Raw genomic sequence first — 18,178 nt, forward strand, 5'->3', positions numbered from 1 at the left:
CAAAATAAAACACACAAACTTAGTTTACTGTAATTTTAATTCATACGTTCAACTTAATTTAGTTTTGTATAATACAATCAGATTAAATAAGTTCCATTCTAACTGACTGATTTTTATGGACAACAAATACTGTACATTTTGAAACATTTGCTCTTTATTTGCAAATATTTGAGGGGAATCAGATAATTTCAGACAACTGAAATATTTGGTTCCAATCTTCTCTCTAACTTTGGCACAAACAAAAGAGAGAGAGCAAATGTTAATAAATCTACAGGATTTGTTGTCCATGATGAAAGGAATGAAACAGAACAGAATTTCACGCAAGACCTTCTCCATTTCAGGCTGTTTTCCCCTTCCAATATGGCGGAATGGTTGACGTCTCCGTGTGACGAGCAGCTTGTCACACATCGGCGACGAACTTCTGATTCGTCATTGTTCGCGACGTTGAATCCGATTGGTCCGTTTGTGTTCCAGCGTTACAGATTCCGAGTAGAAACACGGACTCGCTGTTTTCCATCCGTTATCCGTCGAACATCGCATCCTGTCGTTGTTACAGCAGGTTTTTAATTCACTAATTTGATGCAGCTGACGTCGTTGTAATCGTAAACGCTCGAAGCGACATAAATTCCGTCTGTTTCAGGTAATTTCTACGGCTTTTATCCTGAAATGACATGCTAGCTAGCTGGCTAACATGAGTTTACATTAGCTAATGCTTTAGCGCTAAAACTCCGTAATTTACTACTTTTTTGTTATTTAAATACAGTATGTGGCTTTTCTTTGACATTTTTAAGCAAATACCGACTATTCTCTCTTATTGGTCAGATTTAAACATCGTATGAAATGCTTTAATTCATCCTACAGTTAAATTGAATATTATGTGTTATTTATTATTGTTTTAATTCCTGTTCAGGTTAAATCTGGTCTCAGTTTGAGTGAAAATATTTAAAATATCATTTAATTCACACAAATGTATAAAAATCAGTCTCCACCTAAACTGATATCTCAACAAATTTCAAATGCCAGTTGTGTAGAAGACTAAATAAAATAAACTATGTATGTTTTTCTGGAGAAGATTTCCATATTAATCTAAAACTGGACAGAGAGCAGGGCCGGTCCAAGATTTATTAAGTCCCTGAGCAGAAATGGGAGTAGCTCCCCCTTCTAGTTAAGGCTACTGCTGTAACCACATGTTACCTCATTAAAAAGTCTCCATGTTTCCTATTAAAATGATTGATTTATCATTAACTGGAGTATAAGACATAAAAAAGGCAACTTGCTAAGCCAAAAGTGCATATAATATACATACATTTTGAATTTAAGAGGAAAACACATTTATGCTTTAGCCAAAACTCTCTTAAGTGACGATTCAATTTCACAAAAAGGAAGGCCATGTTATTGAATTTTAGGCAAGAAAATATTTATTTTCTTATTTAAGAAAAGAAAATGTAATTATTCGTTTTGCGTCTTTTAATGTATTTTTTATATTGCATAAAAATGGCTTAAGTAGTTAATTGAAAAATCCATAGAATGTGTCAAATATTTTTATCTGATTAATCGATTCTTAATATAATAGATGTAGTTTTGTAAATACAGTAATAAGTGACTAAAGCTGCTGATAAAAACATTTTGAGAATATTTGGTCAATTTAGTGTTTGTCCCCAGTCATGTCCTTCCAGCCGGACCGTGGGGGTCTGAGGGGACAGATGCCCCCCGGCCAGAACTACCTGAGCCCTCCCGCTCCCCAGCCTCCTGCTCCACCGTACCGTTACGACCCACAGACTCCGCCGGGTTCGGGTTACCATGGCAGCGCCGGCTGCATGCCCCACCACCCTGACTTCATGCAGTACCCTCCCCCGGCTCCGTCGCAGCAGACCCCCGGCGCTCTGAGGCAGTGCCCGCTGCGCCCGCCTTTCCCCAAACCACCTCCCAATTTCCCGCCTCCCCCTTTGCCCAGCTCAGCAGGGGGTCCTACTCCCGGCTCCCAGGTGTCTGTTCAGACCTCCTACCCCCCCTACATGATGCCTCCGCCCCCACTGCCTCACCCAACCATGCCTCCGCCCATGAGCTACCACCCCCCGTACCCCATGAACTACCCTCCTTTCCCTCCTCCGCCCTTCAACCCTGGCTACACCCAGACCGCTGGCCCCTTCCAGCCGGACCACGGCCTGCGACACGGGGGGCCGTACCCGTACGAGAAGTCCGCCGACAGCCGGAGGTCACCGGAAAGAGGGTATCGCTATGACGACCACAGGCAGAAGAGCTACGGCGAGCGACACAGAATGGAGTTCAGCGGAGAGAGGAAGGAGCGCGGGAGGAGTCCCGACCGGCGCGGGAGGCCGGAGGGAGGGCGCTACAAAGCTGACTACGACAGAGGGAGGAGTCCGCCGCGACACCGGAGCCGGGAGAGGAGCAGGTAGGGGTCAAACTGATGGCCCGGGGGCCAAAACCAGCACGCCTCTGCTTTTTATGTGGCCCTCTATCAATCAATTTTATTTGTGTGACATATTTTAACAACAAGGCAGTTCAAGTGCTTTACATAAAATAAATAAATTGAATCAATTAATCACTATACAGACTCTATAAAAGGACATTTGCTGAAATAACAACACAATTGGAGAAATCTTTAAGCAAAACTGTATAAAACCAATAAATATTTTGTATTAAAGGTTTTTTTAAAAATTTCAGTACATATACAGTATTTTACCCAGGACTCCTCAGCATCACCTGGTTCAAATTCAGTGTAAAAAAAACATAAAACATTCATATTTCTTAATCAATAAAAAACTATTCAGTAATAAGGATCTCTCTCCTGTCTGCTTCATCACAGGGAGCGGTACCGCCACCGAGATGTTCGTCGATCCCAGTCACCTGATCGGTACAGGAAGAGACCTCGGAGGTACGACTTTCAGGTTCACACAGGGAGGCAGCAGAATGTCACCTTAAAACTCATGATAAATGATCACATTGTCATTTTGAGACAATTTTCAACTAATAAAACAATAAGGTTATGATAAAAGTACAGCCTCTCAAAGATCAAACTTTAATTTCCACTTGGAAAAAAACACAAAGTACCAAATATTTTGGTCTAATTTCTAGTGCAAAAATCTTAGTTCACTTGAAACTTACTAGTAACTTTTCAGCAAGAATTAGGTGCTTGTTTAAGTCAATAATTCCTTAATATTAATGAAAAAGTTCTACTTAGTTCTTACATTTGTCCCATTTTATAACTTGGTACGATTTTGTGTTTTTGCAGTGAATTCATTGGAATTCATTATGATCAATGAATCAATCAAAATGTTATCGTGAAAATATATTTTTCATGACAAATTATGACCAATAAAGTGATCTTTTTCAGCGTTTTTTAGATTTAGGTCAAAAGACTCAACTTGAAATGAGTGGGGGGAAAAGCAACCAGAGTTCAAAAAGATGTGAGCCATTTTTAGAAGATAGAAATCTGAAAGTGTGTTTTTATTTTTGTTTTGTGTAGCCGCTCAACGAGCCGAGAAAGGAAGCGAGGGCGCTGGGAGGAGGAGAAGGAGCGGAGGTCAGACAGCTCCTCGGGGCCGAGCCGGGAGCGGAGCTACTCGTCCCTCCGGAGCCGGGACAACGACGAGGCGTTCGGGGAGCGCGATCGGCAGCGGGACAGAGAGAAGGAGAAGTACGACGAGGAGGAAGAGCAGCTGAAACCCGCCTGGATCCGCTGCACTCACGCCGAGAGCTACTACTCCAACGACCCCATGGACCAAGTGGTACGTTCTGCTCAGCACACTCTGGTTCATGGGCCAAACCCGGCCCGCCTTCCAGATGAACTCAGAACAGTTGTGTGCTTAAATATTATTTTATCAGTCAAATCAAAGGGACATTTATCTGTTCACTGCCAAGTTACATCAATCAGTCCCTCCAGTTTTTTGGCGATTTTGCACAGTAAATTAAAATTTTCACACTGCAAAAACACAAAGTCTTACACAATTGTTCTGTCTAGTTTCTGGTTTAAATATCTTATTACACTTGAAATAAGACAAAACTAATTTACAAGTAACTTTTCAGGAAGATATATGAGCTTGTTTTATGTAAATAATTCCTTAATATTGATTTAAAAAAACTCTAGTTCCATTAGCAGATTATTTCTCTTACAATAAGACATTTTTCTCTTTTCTCTTCTCAATCTGCCAGGGAATCCAAAACCTTGTCACCCTGATTAATTCCTCTCGGATTTCATGATTGTTTTTGATTTATTTTTTATATTTTTTGCAATTAAGATCACACTTAGATATATCTACAAGAAATTTAGGAATATTTGCACTTATGTATGATGTCAAATGAGACTTTCTGTTATTCTCCACCTCAATAAAGGATAACTTGACATCAACTAAAGCTCAAGCAGCAGTTTAGTAGAATTAAGAAATACTGCCACCTACAGGTGGGAGTTAGCATCACTTAAACCCAAACATTTTCACCATTTTTACAAAAATGTGCAACAAACCCAGAATTATGCATCAGAGTGGAAAAACGTGAAAGCATAATTGCAAGTTTATTGCAAATTTCAAAAACTTTCTGTTTAAGTGATGCTAACTCCCACCTGTAGGTGGCAGTATTTTATTTGCTGCTTCAGTAGCTGCCAAGTTATTGCCATTAAGTGACAAAAGCCGTATTTTTGCCATATATAAGCAAAAATATTGCAAAAATGTCTTGCAAATATTTCTAAATTTGTAATTTAGTTTGAAAAAAAATCACCAAAACAATCAGTGTGAGAAGATGTTGGATATTATTTAATTTTAAGAACTTATTGAATACAGACACAGCTATTTATTCATATTTTAACTGTTTTTTAATGGATTCTGTTCATGCATTCTGGAGCATTCACGGTCTTAATGTGGCTGAAAGTGAAAAAAATTTTGACTCCATGCTGTAGATCGTCAGGCGACGCCTCAGATCACTTCCTGCACGATAAAAGCCTTCCTCATCCCAGCTCTGTGTTTTTCTCCAACACTGACCTTTACCAGGAGTCGGTGAAAGCTGCAGCAGGAACGCTGGCTGCTCTTCCAGGAACGCCAGAGTGACTGTAAATGTCGGAGTAAACTGATTTATCACGACTGTCTGTGCTTTTTCTGCCGGGACAGTGAGGATGTTATCACCGAGTGAAAAAACAGAGGACGTAGAGTGACTTTGGCGCTCAGATCGAAGGTTAAATGGAACCGCTTTATGGGAATGAAAGCTTGATAATTTAATGTGCTTCTCGTTCCGGGACAAAATTACGTTTTCACAGTTTTCAAAATGAGCTTTCAGGAGAGTATTTGTTGCATTCTTAAAGCACTCAGTTTGTCTTGATGATCTTTGTTACTTGATCGGCCCACAGAGCGAATTTCAGTCTCTAGAAACCTAATATCTAATGAAGTGATCACATTAAGCCACTCAGACAGCCCACCTTGTCACTTCATACTCTGACATTCCTGTAAATGTCACAGAAAGTTACATTAAAGTGTTCTTCGTGTGTAATAATAATTTCTCTGCAGGCGTTGGAGGCAAAAATTGCATTAAATTCACTTCAGTCCTCTTTAACCGTTGCTTGGACGTTAGAAACCTTTAGCATGTTTCCATCAACGGATGGTGCCTGCAAACGTTTGCCCTTTCCTTCCAAATCCAACAATGATCATTACCGTCAGACACCACAGGGGAAAAAAATCCTTATGCCTGAATAAATTTGCAAGTTGTAATGTGTTTTTATGCTTAAGAAAAAAAGCAACTGTCGGAGAAACCTTTTCCAAGTGTCCCAAAAAGTTATAGCGCCGAAACTCAGTAAAGAGAAACTTGAGCCAAAACCTTTGACAGAAGAGTAATGGCTTCTTCCTTAGTGAGCGGCATTTCAGCTGTATTATGGCATGTTTGTCAATTTGCTTTTTTAAATTTTTACCAAGAATTTACACATCATGTTTTAAAGCTTGTGATCTGCTACTTGGCACACGGAGATCCATTTCCTTTCTCTGTTTCAGGGCGACTCCACGGTTGTGGGAACCAGCAAACTGCGCGACCTTTACGAACGCTTCGAGGACGAACTCGTAAAGAGGCAGGAACGAGCCAAAGCCGCTCGACCCAGATGGGAGCCGCCTAAAACCAAACTGGACGAGGATCCAGGTGTGTAGCCCAACGCTTTACTGGTTCTGCTGCAGTTTTCCATTATAAATTTTATTTGGATTTAGTTTTTTATCCTGACGCAGAAAACATTAAATCAATGTAACTTTATTTGAGTTAGACCCTTTAATCCCAGTTATAAAGGGAAGAATGTGAAATAAAATATACTAAAATGACAGATTAGGTGTGTTTATTTGTAACTTTTATATTTTTTATTTTGTATGAAGATTTAATCCTGGGTTTAGACATGTTAACTGTTTATGTGAAGAAAAAAGTGAGCCTTAGAGTGAATTAAATGAAAAGGTTTTTTAATAGGTGGGCTTCATCAGAGCATGAGGTCAACATGCTTCTGTTAAATAACATTTAAAAAAAAAACTGCTATTGTGTGAAACTTTAAAAGTGATGAAAATGCCAGTTAATTATCTGTTTGGAAACTGAAATAAATCATTTAAAAAATCACCGTAGAGATATTCTGATTCAGGTTTATTCATTTAAAACATTGATAATGCATATTAATCATAAATATGCCAGATTGTAGCCCCAGGCTAGTTTCTGTCTGCTTGTCCCTCATTAGGTTGATGTTGGCATAAATACATGAGACTCCAGACATTGGACAAGATTAATGAATATATGTCCATTACTGTTGCACATTCTTTAACTTATGTTACTTCCACTTCTTCTTCTGCCACTTCTATTTTTTCTCTTACTTCTACTTCTATTTTTGTTACTTCCACATCTTATTCTAATTTTATGTCATCTCCTACTTGTATTTTTTCTTTTACTTTTTATTCTGCTGCTTCTTCTGCTTATACATTCTCTACTTTATCTACGTCTTCCTCTACTGCTACTTTTTCTCTCACTTCTTTGGCTACTTGTACTTCTTCTGCTTTTACTTTTCTACTTCTTCTGCAGTGATTTGAAGACAATGAATTAAATATCTATTTATTTATGTTAAAATATTTTCAATATCTCTCAAATAAATGTTATCCTAAATGTATCCTAAAAAGCATAATCTGGCCAAATTTCCTGCAAGGGCAAAAACACAACTGAAGTTTCATGGAAGGATGCTTTTAAAAAATATCCACCAAAAACCTTTTCAGAAGAACCAGGAGGTTTAGTTCGGATCAGTTTAAGACGTTTGCTCAGGTATTTTGCTGCAACTCCCAGCGTTGGGTCTTTAAGGCTTTAATGGGGGCGTCCATCTTCTTCTTCTTCTTCTTCTTCGTCTGTCTGTCTGTGTAACGTTTTGCTACCAGAAGCCAATTTGTTTACGATGCTATCTGCATCACTCCGTCTGTTTCAGCTCGTATGAATCCCTCCTGCTCAATTTCATTTTGTGAATAAGTGGGTCTGGGCTCTGGTCACATAATAAAGAACTGGCGTTAAAAAGCTGATAAGAATTGAAGAAGCAGTTTAGCTACGAAACGTCTGAACAGTCGTTGTAATCCTGCAGTTTGTTTTCTGTTAATGAAGAGGCGATGAAGGAAGTGAGGACCAGCCTCCGGGCTCAGAGAGGAAACTGGACCTGCTGGTTCCATTAACCACTTCTTAAGTTTCTTCATTCCTTCCTTCTATCCTTCTGTCTTTTCTTTGCTTCCTTCCTTCCTTTAGTCTTCCCTCCTTCCTTTTTCTTCATTCATTCATTCATTCATTCATTCATTCATTCATTCATTCATTCATTCACTCTTTCCCTTCTTTGTCTCCTTCTTTCCTGTTTTCTTCCTTCCTCTATCTTCTTCCTTCCTCCTTTTTCTTTCCTTCCTTCCTTCCTTCCTTCCTTCCTTCCTTCCTTCCTTCCTTCCTTCCTTCCTTCCTTCCTTTTTCCTTCCTTCCTTCCTTCCTTCCTTCCTTTTTTCTTCATTCCTTCCTTTCTTCTATCCTTCTTCATTTCTTTGCTTCCTTTTGACCTTCAGTTTTCTTCCTTCCTCTCTTCTTTCCCTACTTTCTTCCTTTCTTATATTGCTTCCTCCCCTCCTTTCTTCTTTCTTTCCTTCATGCATTAATGAGTCTGTCTTCCCTTCTCTCTTCTTTATCCATTCATCCTTCCTTCATTACTTTATCAATTCATACATCCTTCTTTCTTTCCTCTGTTCCTTATTTCCTGAATTTTATAATTCTTCTGCTATTCATTTCTTCCTTCCCTCCTTACTTCCTTTCTTTTTTCCTTCCTTCCTTGAACTCTCTCTACAATCATTTATTTGATGCCAGTTTCTTCCTGTTAATGAAGAGTCAGGTGGAAATGAGGGCCGGCCTCACAGTGGAAGCTAAAGCTTCTGGTTCCTTTACAGAGGAGTATTTACATGGTGATGCCTCTGATGTCGGTGACCTTTCAGTGACCTTTAAGAGCAGCCTCTACCTTTACCTTTTCGTTGCAGACGACAGCAGCAGCGAGTCGGACTGCGAGTCGGACGGCGACGGCAGCAGCTGCTCCAGCAGCTCCGACTCTGAGGTTTTCGACGTCATCGCTGAGATCAAGCGGAAGAAGGCGCATCCGGACCGTCTGCATGAGGAGCTGTGGTACAACGACCCGGGGCAGGTGAGACGAAACCAGTTAGCGCCCAGTTCAGACCAGTGAGACTGGGGAGGGTACTGGTGGAGGAGCAGCTGGTCAGGGGGCCGGCAGGAAAAACAACCGAGGAAGTTCCTTTCTTCATTTCTATTCTTTCTTCTTCCATGTTTTCATTTTCTTTCTATCTCTTACCTTTATATTTCTTTCTCTTTTTTCTTTCTTCTTTCTCCCTCATTTCTTTCCTCCTTCCATTCTTACTTCCATAATTCTGTCTTTATTTTTCCTTCTTTTCTTTCTCTTACTCTTTTCCTTTCCTTTTTTCTCTCCTTCCTTCCTTTGTTTTCCCTTTCCTTGCTTTCTGTTTCTCCTTTTTCCTTTTATCCTTCTTTCTATGTTTTTTTCTTTCTCTCCCTTCCTTTCTTCCAATTCTCCTTCTTCTTCTGTTCCCTTTTTCCTTTCTCTCCTTTTTCCTTCCTTTGTTCTTTAACCTCTCTTTTATTACTAATTCTCCATATTCAAAGTTTCACCACTTCAGAAATATTTGCCATTGGTCTACAAATCTATAAATTTACATCTAGAATATGTAAATGTATAGATGTAAAGATCCAGATTCCTTCCGGATCTTTTCCGCTCCTCCCTGCTGGGATTTACTCCAGTGGGAGTAAATCCCAGCAGATTTAACTCTCCGATCCTGCCTTGTTTCTGTGACGCCATCTTGATTTCTTCCTGATCCTATGAAAACCTCGGAGCTAAAGGTCGGCAGCCTGCAGCATTTCCTCCGGTTCTACCTGGCGCCATCATGGATCACTCTCTTCTTTTCTCTCTCTGTCCAGATGAATGATGGCCCCCTGTGCAAGTGCAGCGCCAAGGCCAGACGAACGGGGATCCGCCACAGCATCTACCCCGGAGAGGAGGTGGGGCGCGCTGTGAATAAATCACCCATCGTGACCTTGACGCTGCGCCACAGCATGGCCAAGGGCAGCATCTCACTCATTCCCACACAAAGGCCGTTCTCTCACGGACTACAATAAATGTGACTTCATCGCCTGGATAAGAAGATTAAAAAATAGACTCGGGTCCTTGTGACTCACTGATTATGTTTTCATGAGAAGCTTTAGCTTCTGTTAGCCCCTTTAGTGGAAGAATTAAACACATTTTAGCCTTGATATCAGACCTTCTTGCAGCACTAATTGATAAAAATCATGCATTGATTAATAAACCTCAAACCTACAGGAGGTATTTTGGAGTTTGCTCAATTTGCACATCAGTCTTGACAAGATTTGTTGCATATTTGCTACTTGACATGAGATTTTCAATCCACACGGATATAAAACGTTGATTCTCTGCAGTGAAAATGCAAAGTTTTTGTTATCAATAGTTTTTAAATGTATTCCAGTTAGATTTTTACACAAGTAAACCTTTTGACAGACTGAAATGATTAATCAATTATTCAAATAATTGTCAACTATCTATCAATTAGTCATTGACTGGAGTAAAGAAACTCAAAAAATTAAGTTTGCTGAAAAACAACAGATTCAGATCAGACATTAGACCAAAACTGTACGAAATATTCATTTTGCATTAAAAACAGACCTTCACTCTGTAAATGTTTTAGCTGAAACTAAGATTTGCTGCCTGACATGAGATTTTCAATTCAGTTCTTTACCAAGTTTTCCTAATGCAGCGAAATCATCAATCATTTAGGAACTTAATTCACTTTCATTGAGACACATCTTGTATAATTCAACTGAGAAACAAACATCATTGAGATAAAAATCCTGTATGGGCGAAACGATTAATCGATTCTTCAAATAATTATAAACTTATATAGTAACTGAATATAAAGACGCAAAAAAATACATTTGCTAAAAGAAAACAAAAACATATCCAGAGGATTAATTCAGGCAAAACTGTACAAAATAAATATATATTTTACATTTAAGATCAAATAAAAACTGTCTGTAAATATACGTCTTTACCGATTAATTGATTATTGAAATAATCACCAGCTAGCTTAGTCATCAATGAATTGTTTACTGAAATAGCAGTTTTATCTGAAATGTATTTATTTTCTGATTGTAATTCTTGTTTTGCTGCCAGCCTGTGAAGCAGTGCCGTCCCATGAACAACAACGCCGGGAAACTGTTCCACTACAGGATCACCGTGTCTCCCCCCACCAACTTCCTGGTATGATGTCATCAGCGTCTCATTCCTCCATGACAGCAACTCGGATGTCTCACTCCACCGTTTTGATTCCCTTCTTTTCCAGACCGACCGGCCGACAGTGATAGAGTACGATGACCACGAGTATCTGTTCGAAGGATTCTCTCTGTTCTCCCACACTCCTCTCACCAACGTAAGTCTGAGGAAACGATTAATCGATTAACAAGCCGGTCAGACATGTTTACTGACCAGATTTTATGTTTTGTTTTTGTTTTTGCATTCGTTTTCTGGTTTTAACCAGGAGGAGTTGATAGTTTAAAGCTATAATTTCTAATTCCTCCAGCTTTTATGAATTAATTTAATTATGAATTGTAAGTTTGTGGGTTTGCAGCATTTCAGCACTGCAAAAATACAAAATCATACCAAGTATTTTTTCTAGTTTCTAGTGAAAATATCTTAGTTCAACTAAAATAAGAAAAAACTAACTTTTCAGAATTAGATAGGAGCTTGTTTGAATTCCTAGCAGATTATTTAACTTATAACAAGACATTTTTCCCACTTTATAAGTGATTAATTTATTATCATTCAAGTATTGGTGTAAAATAAAACTGACAGTATTATTGGAAATGTTTTGTTCCACATATGTCATTCTTTTTTTAATGTGTGGCATCCTTAAAAAGCTTATTTTAAATGGGAATCTTTCTCAAGAACAGTATTTGTTTGTAGCGTTGTGAGTGCAGTGACATGCAGTCACAGCCATACATTTGCCTAAAACAAAAAATAAGTTCTAACTAATTTATCATATTTTTTATTATCACAATAATACCAAGAAATATTGCGATGAAATTTTAATTTCATATTTCCGACGTTTACTCCAAATGTTTACCTATGATCTCATGCAAACACAAGTAAACAGTTTTCTTAAATTTCCACTTTGAGTTTTTGTAAAACAAATAATAATTTTTAATGGCAGGAAACATTTGTGTGGATGAAAGGCCAAGAGGTGTATCTGTTTCTCCAGATATGTCAAACATAATAGATATTTGCTTTTAGCTCAAACAACCATTTTAATCATGAGGAATACACCTGATTTTTACTATTCCCTGTCCCGCCGTCAGCGCTCCTTTGACCCTCCTTCAGTTAACGTGCTGAGCGAAGCCTTCCTCAGCTTTCAGATCCAGTTTCCTCAAACATAACTTCAAAAATCAGCTTCTGGCTGCGGGTCGGCTCCTTTGTAGCCGGGCTGACCTTGTCACCGAGTCGCCGCCGCGCCGTTTGAAGGCCCATCATTGGCTGTCGGCCATTAAAGAGGAACCACTCGATCCGGAGCCGTTTGAGCTCAGCCTGGTTTCTGTCTCTCTTTAGAAAACTTTAACTCTGATTCATGGCCACAGATCTACAAAGTGTTTTATTTTTTTACACTGCAAGTATTTTTGTCTGGTTTCTAGTGCAAATATTGTAGTACCTAAAACCAGATAAAAGTAACTTTTCACCAAGATCTAGGAATTTGTTTTAAGTAGATAATTCCTTAATATTGATGAAAAAGTTCCAGTTCCACAGGTGGATTATTTCACTTATTATAAAATATCTTTCCCCTGTTTTAAGTGGATAATAGTCAGTGGAACTATTACTTTTCAGGGATGCAACTAATTATTAATTAACTAACTATTTCAATAATTGATTAATTGGTTAAACCCATTAAAATGATTAAGGCAAATTTGGCAAATTTTTCATTTGCCGACTTTAGCCTTTTTTATACATATTAAAAATACATTAAAGATGCAAATGATTCAGTTCCTTTTTTAAAAAAAAAAAAAAAGCTTTTTTGTTTTAGTTTAGGCTAAAACATATTTACATTGTCTAAAACTCAAAATCCACATTTATTTTGCACAGTTTTGTCCTAATCACTGCACTGAGTGTGTTGTTCTTTCAGGAAATTACCTTTTTCAGAATCTGTTTTCTCCAGTTAACGATTAATCGATTACTAAGCTAACTCATTATTTCAGTACTTGATTAATTACAATTAATCTGATTAAACATTTTAACTCTAGTACTTTTTCATAAATTTTAAGAAATTTGTGAATTAAAACAAGCTCCTATAATTTCCTGGAAAGTTACTTGCAAGCTGGTTTTGTCCTATTTCAAGTGTAGTAAGACATTTGCACTAGAAATTTAGACCAAAATGCTGCCATATCTTGTGTTTTTGCAGTGTATCCCACATGTTTGGCTAATGTGATCAATAGCATGAAAGACCCTGGAGGACGCGGCCTGATCTGAGGCGGATAATTTAAGCGGGCCTCGTTAAAAGCCGGAGCGAGGCGGATTAGGAAACCTAAAAGCGCAGCGATATTAGCTCGCTGCTAGTTAGCCGCTGGGACGGGCAGGACTGAGCGCTGCTCCCAGGTTAATCTCTTAAAACGAACCCCTGCGCTCCGACAACAAAGACCGTGTAACTGGGGAGATTAAACACAGAAGAGCTGGCTTATCCTTTTAGCCAGATTTCAGTTGCTTAATTTCCACGAGTCGGGCCTTTTTAATGCATCTGCCTGCGTTTCCGTTTCCATACATGCTTCCAGTTCTTTTAAAAAAGGAGCTTTTAATGAGTTTTCCTTGAAAAGCTGTAACCTCTGCCTATCGCCGTGGTAATGAGACACCGTGTCCTTTTCTTCTCCTTGTCCTCTGCTCCTTTCATCATCACAGATTCCATTGTGCCGAGTGATCCGCTTCAACATAGATTACACCATTCACTTCATAGAGGAGATGACACCGGAGGTCAGTAAGACACCACTTTATCTCGCAGCTCCTCTTTCCCCTTTTTCTTCTCCTTCTTCTTTTTGTTTTTATCTCAAACGGCGGAGTCCAGCGGCTAATCCGTTCCAGGAGGAGGAGGAGAAACCTCTGGGTTTGACCTACAAAAGTTGATCGGATCGATCAGTCAGATGAGCTTTCAGGTGTTCTGTGAGAGGGAATGTTTGATGACATTTCTCTGGGTTTTCCTGCTTGTTTCCAGAACTACTGCGTCCGAGGTTTGGAGCTGTTCGCCTCCTACTTGTTCCGGGACATTCTGGAGCTTTACGACTGGAACCTGACGGGTACGAAACAAGAAACGACTGGCTTTAACATCGTCACAAGAAACCATATTGAAAGGAAAACATTCCCACAGTATGATACTACCGCTACTACACTGCAAAAACACAAAGTCTAGTTTCTAGTGCAAATATCTTAGTACATTTGAATTAGAACAAAACTTTTCAGCAAGGTATAGGAGTCTCTTTAAGATAAATAATTCTTTAATATTGTTTAAAAAAAACTATTAGTTCCACTGACAGATTATTTCACTTATAACATGAAATTTTCCCATGTTATTACAAATATTAAGGAATTACTACCTTAAAACAATTATCCTATTATCTTGCTGAAAAGTTATTTAAATGCTTTTTTTTTCTTGTTTCAAGTGTACTAGGATATTTGAACTAGAAACTGGACCAAAAATACTTGGTGATATTTTGTTTTTGCAGTGTTCAGTTAAAATAAACTAAAAAACACAAACTTTCCCTAAGATATAGTACTTTACCGCAAAAACCCAAAATTTTACCAAGTATTTTTGGACTAGTTTCTAGTGAAAATATCTTAATACACTTCAAACTTAGAAGTAACTTTTCATCAAGGTATAGTAGTTTGTTTTCAGCCAGTATTGATGAAAAGTACTGGAGTTGAAATGATTAATTGGATTAAACTAGTTTCAGAAAGGTACTTGGTTTATGTCAATAATTTCTTAATATGGATGAAAAACACTAGTTTTATCTGCAGATTATTTCACTTATAACATGGCAAAATGTCTAGTAATAAGTAATCTGCTAGTTGAACTAGCTCCTGTTTGTTGTTGAAAAGTTACTTGTAAGTTAGTTTATCTTATTTCAAGTATTTTCACTAGAAACTAGTCCAAAAATACTTGATAAAATTGTATTTTTGCAGTGTATGTTTAACAATAGACATGGTGTGTTCAAAGTCAGATAAATACCTTTATTGTGACATTTATATTCATTCCCCTTGATTTTACCAGCTTGTGAAATATAACAAAACATGTATTTATCACAGTTAATTTGTGTTTTTGTGAGGTACCAGTTTGATTTCCAAAATTCACCCCTGAATGAAACTCATCTTATCTGTTATGGTTTTTAAATTTGTAGATTTTTTTTCAGTACTTTTTTCAGTACTGTACCCTCAACAAACTCAATATTTTTACTATTGATGTAAAAACAAACCTGAGTGTGTTAGTTTAAAAAGCATAACTTTAAAAATGTATTCATTAAAGTGAAGTAAAGCAGAGAAAATGAACCTATTGCATTAATGAAAAACGTAATTAAGTTGTTTTTGTTACAAGAAAAACAAAGATAATATTCATCCCTTGGCTTTAAAGTTGAAATGTTAGCAAGAAACCATTTGCTGCATAGATTCATGAAACATTTCAGATTTAGTCATTTCATTTTATTCATTGAATCTCAGATTATTTGGACTTTTTGAAGCCTGTTTTCTCTCTTTTTCAGGTCCTGACTGCGACTCAGAGTCTTCTGGATGCCAGCGCTTCCATTTCATGCCTCGTTTTGTCAGATTCTTACCGGGTAGGACTCTTTAAAACCTTCACATGACTGAAATACGAAAGCAGCATCTCAGATTTCTCTGCCGTTTGTGCTGCAGTTCTCCTTTCAGCCACCGGGTGGTGCTGTTGCATTGCTACTGCAGTGACATTTGTCACAGCGACTCCTGCCATCATGCCATCAAAAAACAATTCCTCTCCCAGCTCTCCCAATTTGAAGAAGCAGCAGACAGACACTTATCCTGCTCTTTTACAAAAGCACAGCAATGGCTAATCAAATGTTTCTGATGGGATCTGTGAGGAGGAACCTTTTTTTATACAGTCCAGGTAGAAAGAAATGCACCCGCTCTCGTTTCCGTTGTGTTTCATGAATAACAAACCATCGTCTGGCTTTAAAATGACATATAGTCCAAATAGCTCTGCTGCCTCGCAGACATAAAGTTCTGGGTTTGAATCGCAGCTTGGATTAATTTGCATGTTCTTCTTGTGCCATTGTGGGTCCAAAAACGTGACCACTTTTTTGGTCCATCTCAGGGTGGCAAAGCCTAATGATAATTTTTAAACATTTTTAAAATGTTTTTAGATCATATTTTGGTATGGTAGCCCTTTCAACGTAACAGCTCATGAAGTTAACACCCTGTTCAGATAATCCGCCTACAAACCTCAGTCTCTGTTTGGTTGAAGTGAACTCTGATGCTGTTCAAATGCGTATGTGAAGGACAAGCAGGAAGTGGAGCATTCTGGGTAAATGCAACCAAAAAAAGCCTAGATCTAAAAGGAGAAATGGTTTGTGGTTTTTAGCTAAAGTCAAAAGAGAAATTCGATAAACCAATAAAATCTGACGCCACTCCATTTTTGTGACGTTCAAGTCTTCTTCAGAGGATTTTCAAGTTGTTTCCTTCAGTAGTTCTTGGTGCAACGTCCCCACAGGTGAGGGGGGGAACAGTTTTTTCCAATGGTTTGGTTAGTTAAACCAAACTAATTGATATTAATGAAGGTTTAAAGGTCAAATGGTCAACCAGCCCTCCCAACATTACCCAAATTTAACATCTTTAAAATGAAAACTTATGCTGCAGAAACGTTTGGCCCCAATTTCATTAGATTTGAAGAAGTCACTCGGGTATAAATAGCACATATTCACAATTTATATGATTCCTGCGTATGTTTTCTGTTGCTGGGTGATCGTAGACGGCGGGAAGGAGGTTCTGTCGATGCACCAGGTGCTGCTGTACCTCCTGCGCAGCAGCAAGGCGCTGGTTCCAGAGGAGGAGATCGCAGACATGCTGCAGTGGGAGCAGCTGGACTGGCAGAAATACGCAGAGGAGTGCAAAGGCATGATCGTCACCAACCCCGGCATGGTAAGGAGTTCTTCTTCTTCTGTCCTGAACTCTGACCCTGCAGGAAGCAGGTTGTGACATGAAGAACTTCCCTTGTCTTCCTCCACACTCAAAGCTTTTAGTCGGATAACATTCTTCCTCAGCCTCTGTTTTCAAAGGATAAGCAGTAACTGTGTCTGTGTGAGGGTGAAGATGTCAGAGAATGTGGAAAGTTTTCACTCCCTCAGATGTTTTATTGCTTTTATTGATGCTGTAAATCAATCCTCAGTGACAAAATCTGGCTTTTTGACAAAAAATAAACTATTTTAATATCAAAACAAGCTGATTTTTACAGATTAGCAGTTGAATAAAAGTATAAAACATAAAAGATATTATTTGGGTAAATATTCACACCTTTCAAGTCTCAGTATTGCTGCTCATCTGGACATTTTCAGTTTTTCTCCATTTTCTTGTTAAACGGCCAGCTGTGAACATCATGGATGTAGGTGGATCCATAAATCTGATTTAGCTTCAGAAACTTTTGTTTTCCGCTCCAGTCTGGGTTCTTTTCCAGTCTGGTCTAGGTTTTTTTCCCAGTCCAATCTGGGTTGTTTTTTAAATCCGGTCCAGGTTATTTTCCCAGTCCAATCCGGGTTGTTTTTCAAATCTGGTCCAGGTTATTTTCCCAGTCCAATCCAGGTTCTTTTCCAAATCCGGTCCAGATTCTTTTCCCAGTCCAATCCAGGTTCTTTTCCAAATCCGGTCCAGATTCTTTTTCCAGTCCAATCCAGGTTCTTTTCCAAATCCGATCCAGATTCTTTTTCCAGTCCAATCCAGGTTCTTTTCCAAATCCGGTCTGGATTCTTTTACCAGTCCGGTTTGGGTCTTTTTCCCAGTCCGGTCTGGGTTCTTTTCCTGGTCTGGTCCAGGTTCTTTTACAGCCCAGTCTGGTGCTTTGATTCCAGATTAATCAAATCATCTGAACTCTGGTTCTGCTGTCAGCAGCAGTGACCTCTGACCCTGAGATGAAACGTTTGGATGATGAGGAGTTTAGAGGCGAGTCGGTGCCATCCGCTCCCTCTGATCCCCCTAACCGGCCGACAGGCGGCTTGTGATCCGGGTTCTGGTGCAGGACGGGTTGCCTGTCATTCGCTCTATCATTCTGTGACGGATTGCCTCGTGGTTTAGATTATTTATATCACATCCTGCGGCTCGCCGCTGATTGAGCGATGGCTGCCTGGTGGCTAAACATGTTGATACTGTAACATGATTTTTCTCCTCTCTGTCTCTCCAGGTTCATCCAGGAGCTCAAAACCCTTGAAAATACTTGAAATTCAGTTCAGTGTTTGATATTCAAGCTGCTCAGTTTTGTAATAAAGTGCAATCTAACGTCTGATTAAAAGCTTAAATCTGAAAAATGTTATTTAAAGTTGAACCAGATCTAAATAGGGCTAGAACTAACAC

The 18,178-nt window shown here is 38.8% G+C and overlaps 1 protein-coding gene across 1 annotated transcript in view; it reads left to right on the top strand.

Moving 5' to 3' along the window:
• Positions 1-209: 209 nt before the first annotated feature.
• Positions 210-18,178, top strand: part of LOC111607809 (ribonuclease 3-like) — a gene marked incomplete at its 3' end in the record, with an annotated part of 28,911 nt that continues 10,942 nt past the window's right edge. Inside the window, exons 1-13 of the mRNA XM_023330016.1 lie at positions 210-640; positions 1,663-2,413; positions 2,828-2,896; positions 3,488-3,749; positions 5,991-6,132; positions 8,505-8,665; positions 9,472-9,552; positions 10,739-10,825; positions 10,908-10,994; positions 13,502-13,573; positions 13,812-13,893; positions 15,349-15,423; positions 16,587-16,756. Of these exons, the coding sequence (XP_023185784.1) occupies positions 1,665-2,413; positions 2,828-2,896; positions 3,488-3,749; positions 5,991-6,132; positions 8,505-8,665; positions 9,472-9,552; positions 10,739-10,825; positions 10,908-10,994; positions 13,502-13,573; positions 13,812-13,893; positions 15,349-15,423; positions 16,587-16,756 (2,037 nt within the window). The remainder of the gene's footprint in view (positions 641-1,662; positions 2,414-2,827; positions 2,897-3,487; positions 3,750-5,990; positions 6,133-8,504; positions 8,666-9,471; positions 9,553-10,738; positions 10,826-10,907; positions 10,995-13,501; positions 13,574-13,811; positions 13,894-15,348; positions 15,424-16,586; positions 16,757-18,178) is intronic.

The sequence above is a fragment of the Xiphophorus maculatus genome, unplaced genomic scaffold, assembly GCF_002775205.1.
Source record: "Xiphophorus maculatus strain JP 163 A unplaced genomic scaffold, X_maculatus-5.0-male Unplaced_Scaffold_138, whole genome shotgun sequence".
NCBI classification, from domain to species: Eukaryota; Metazoa; Chordata; class Actinopteri; order Cyprinodontiformes; family Poeciliidae; genus Xiphophorus; species Xiphophorus maculatus.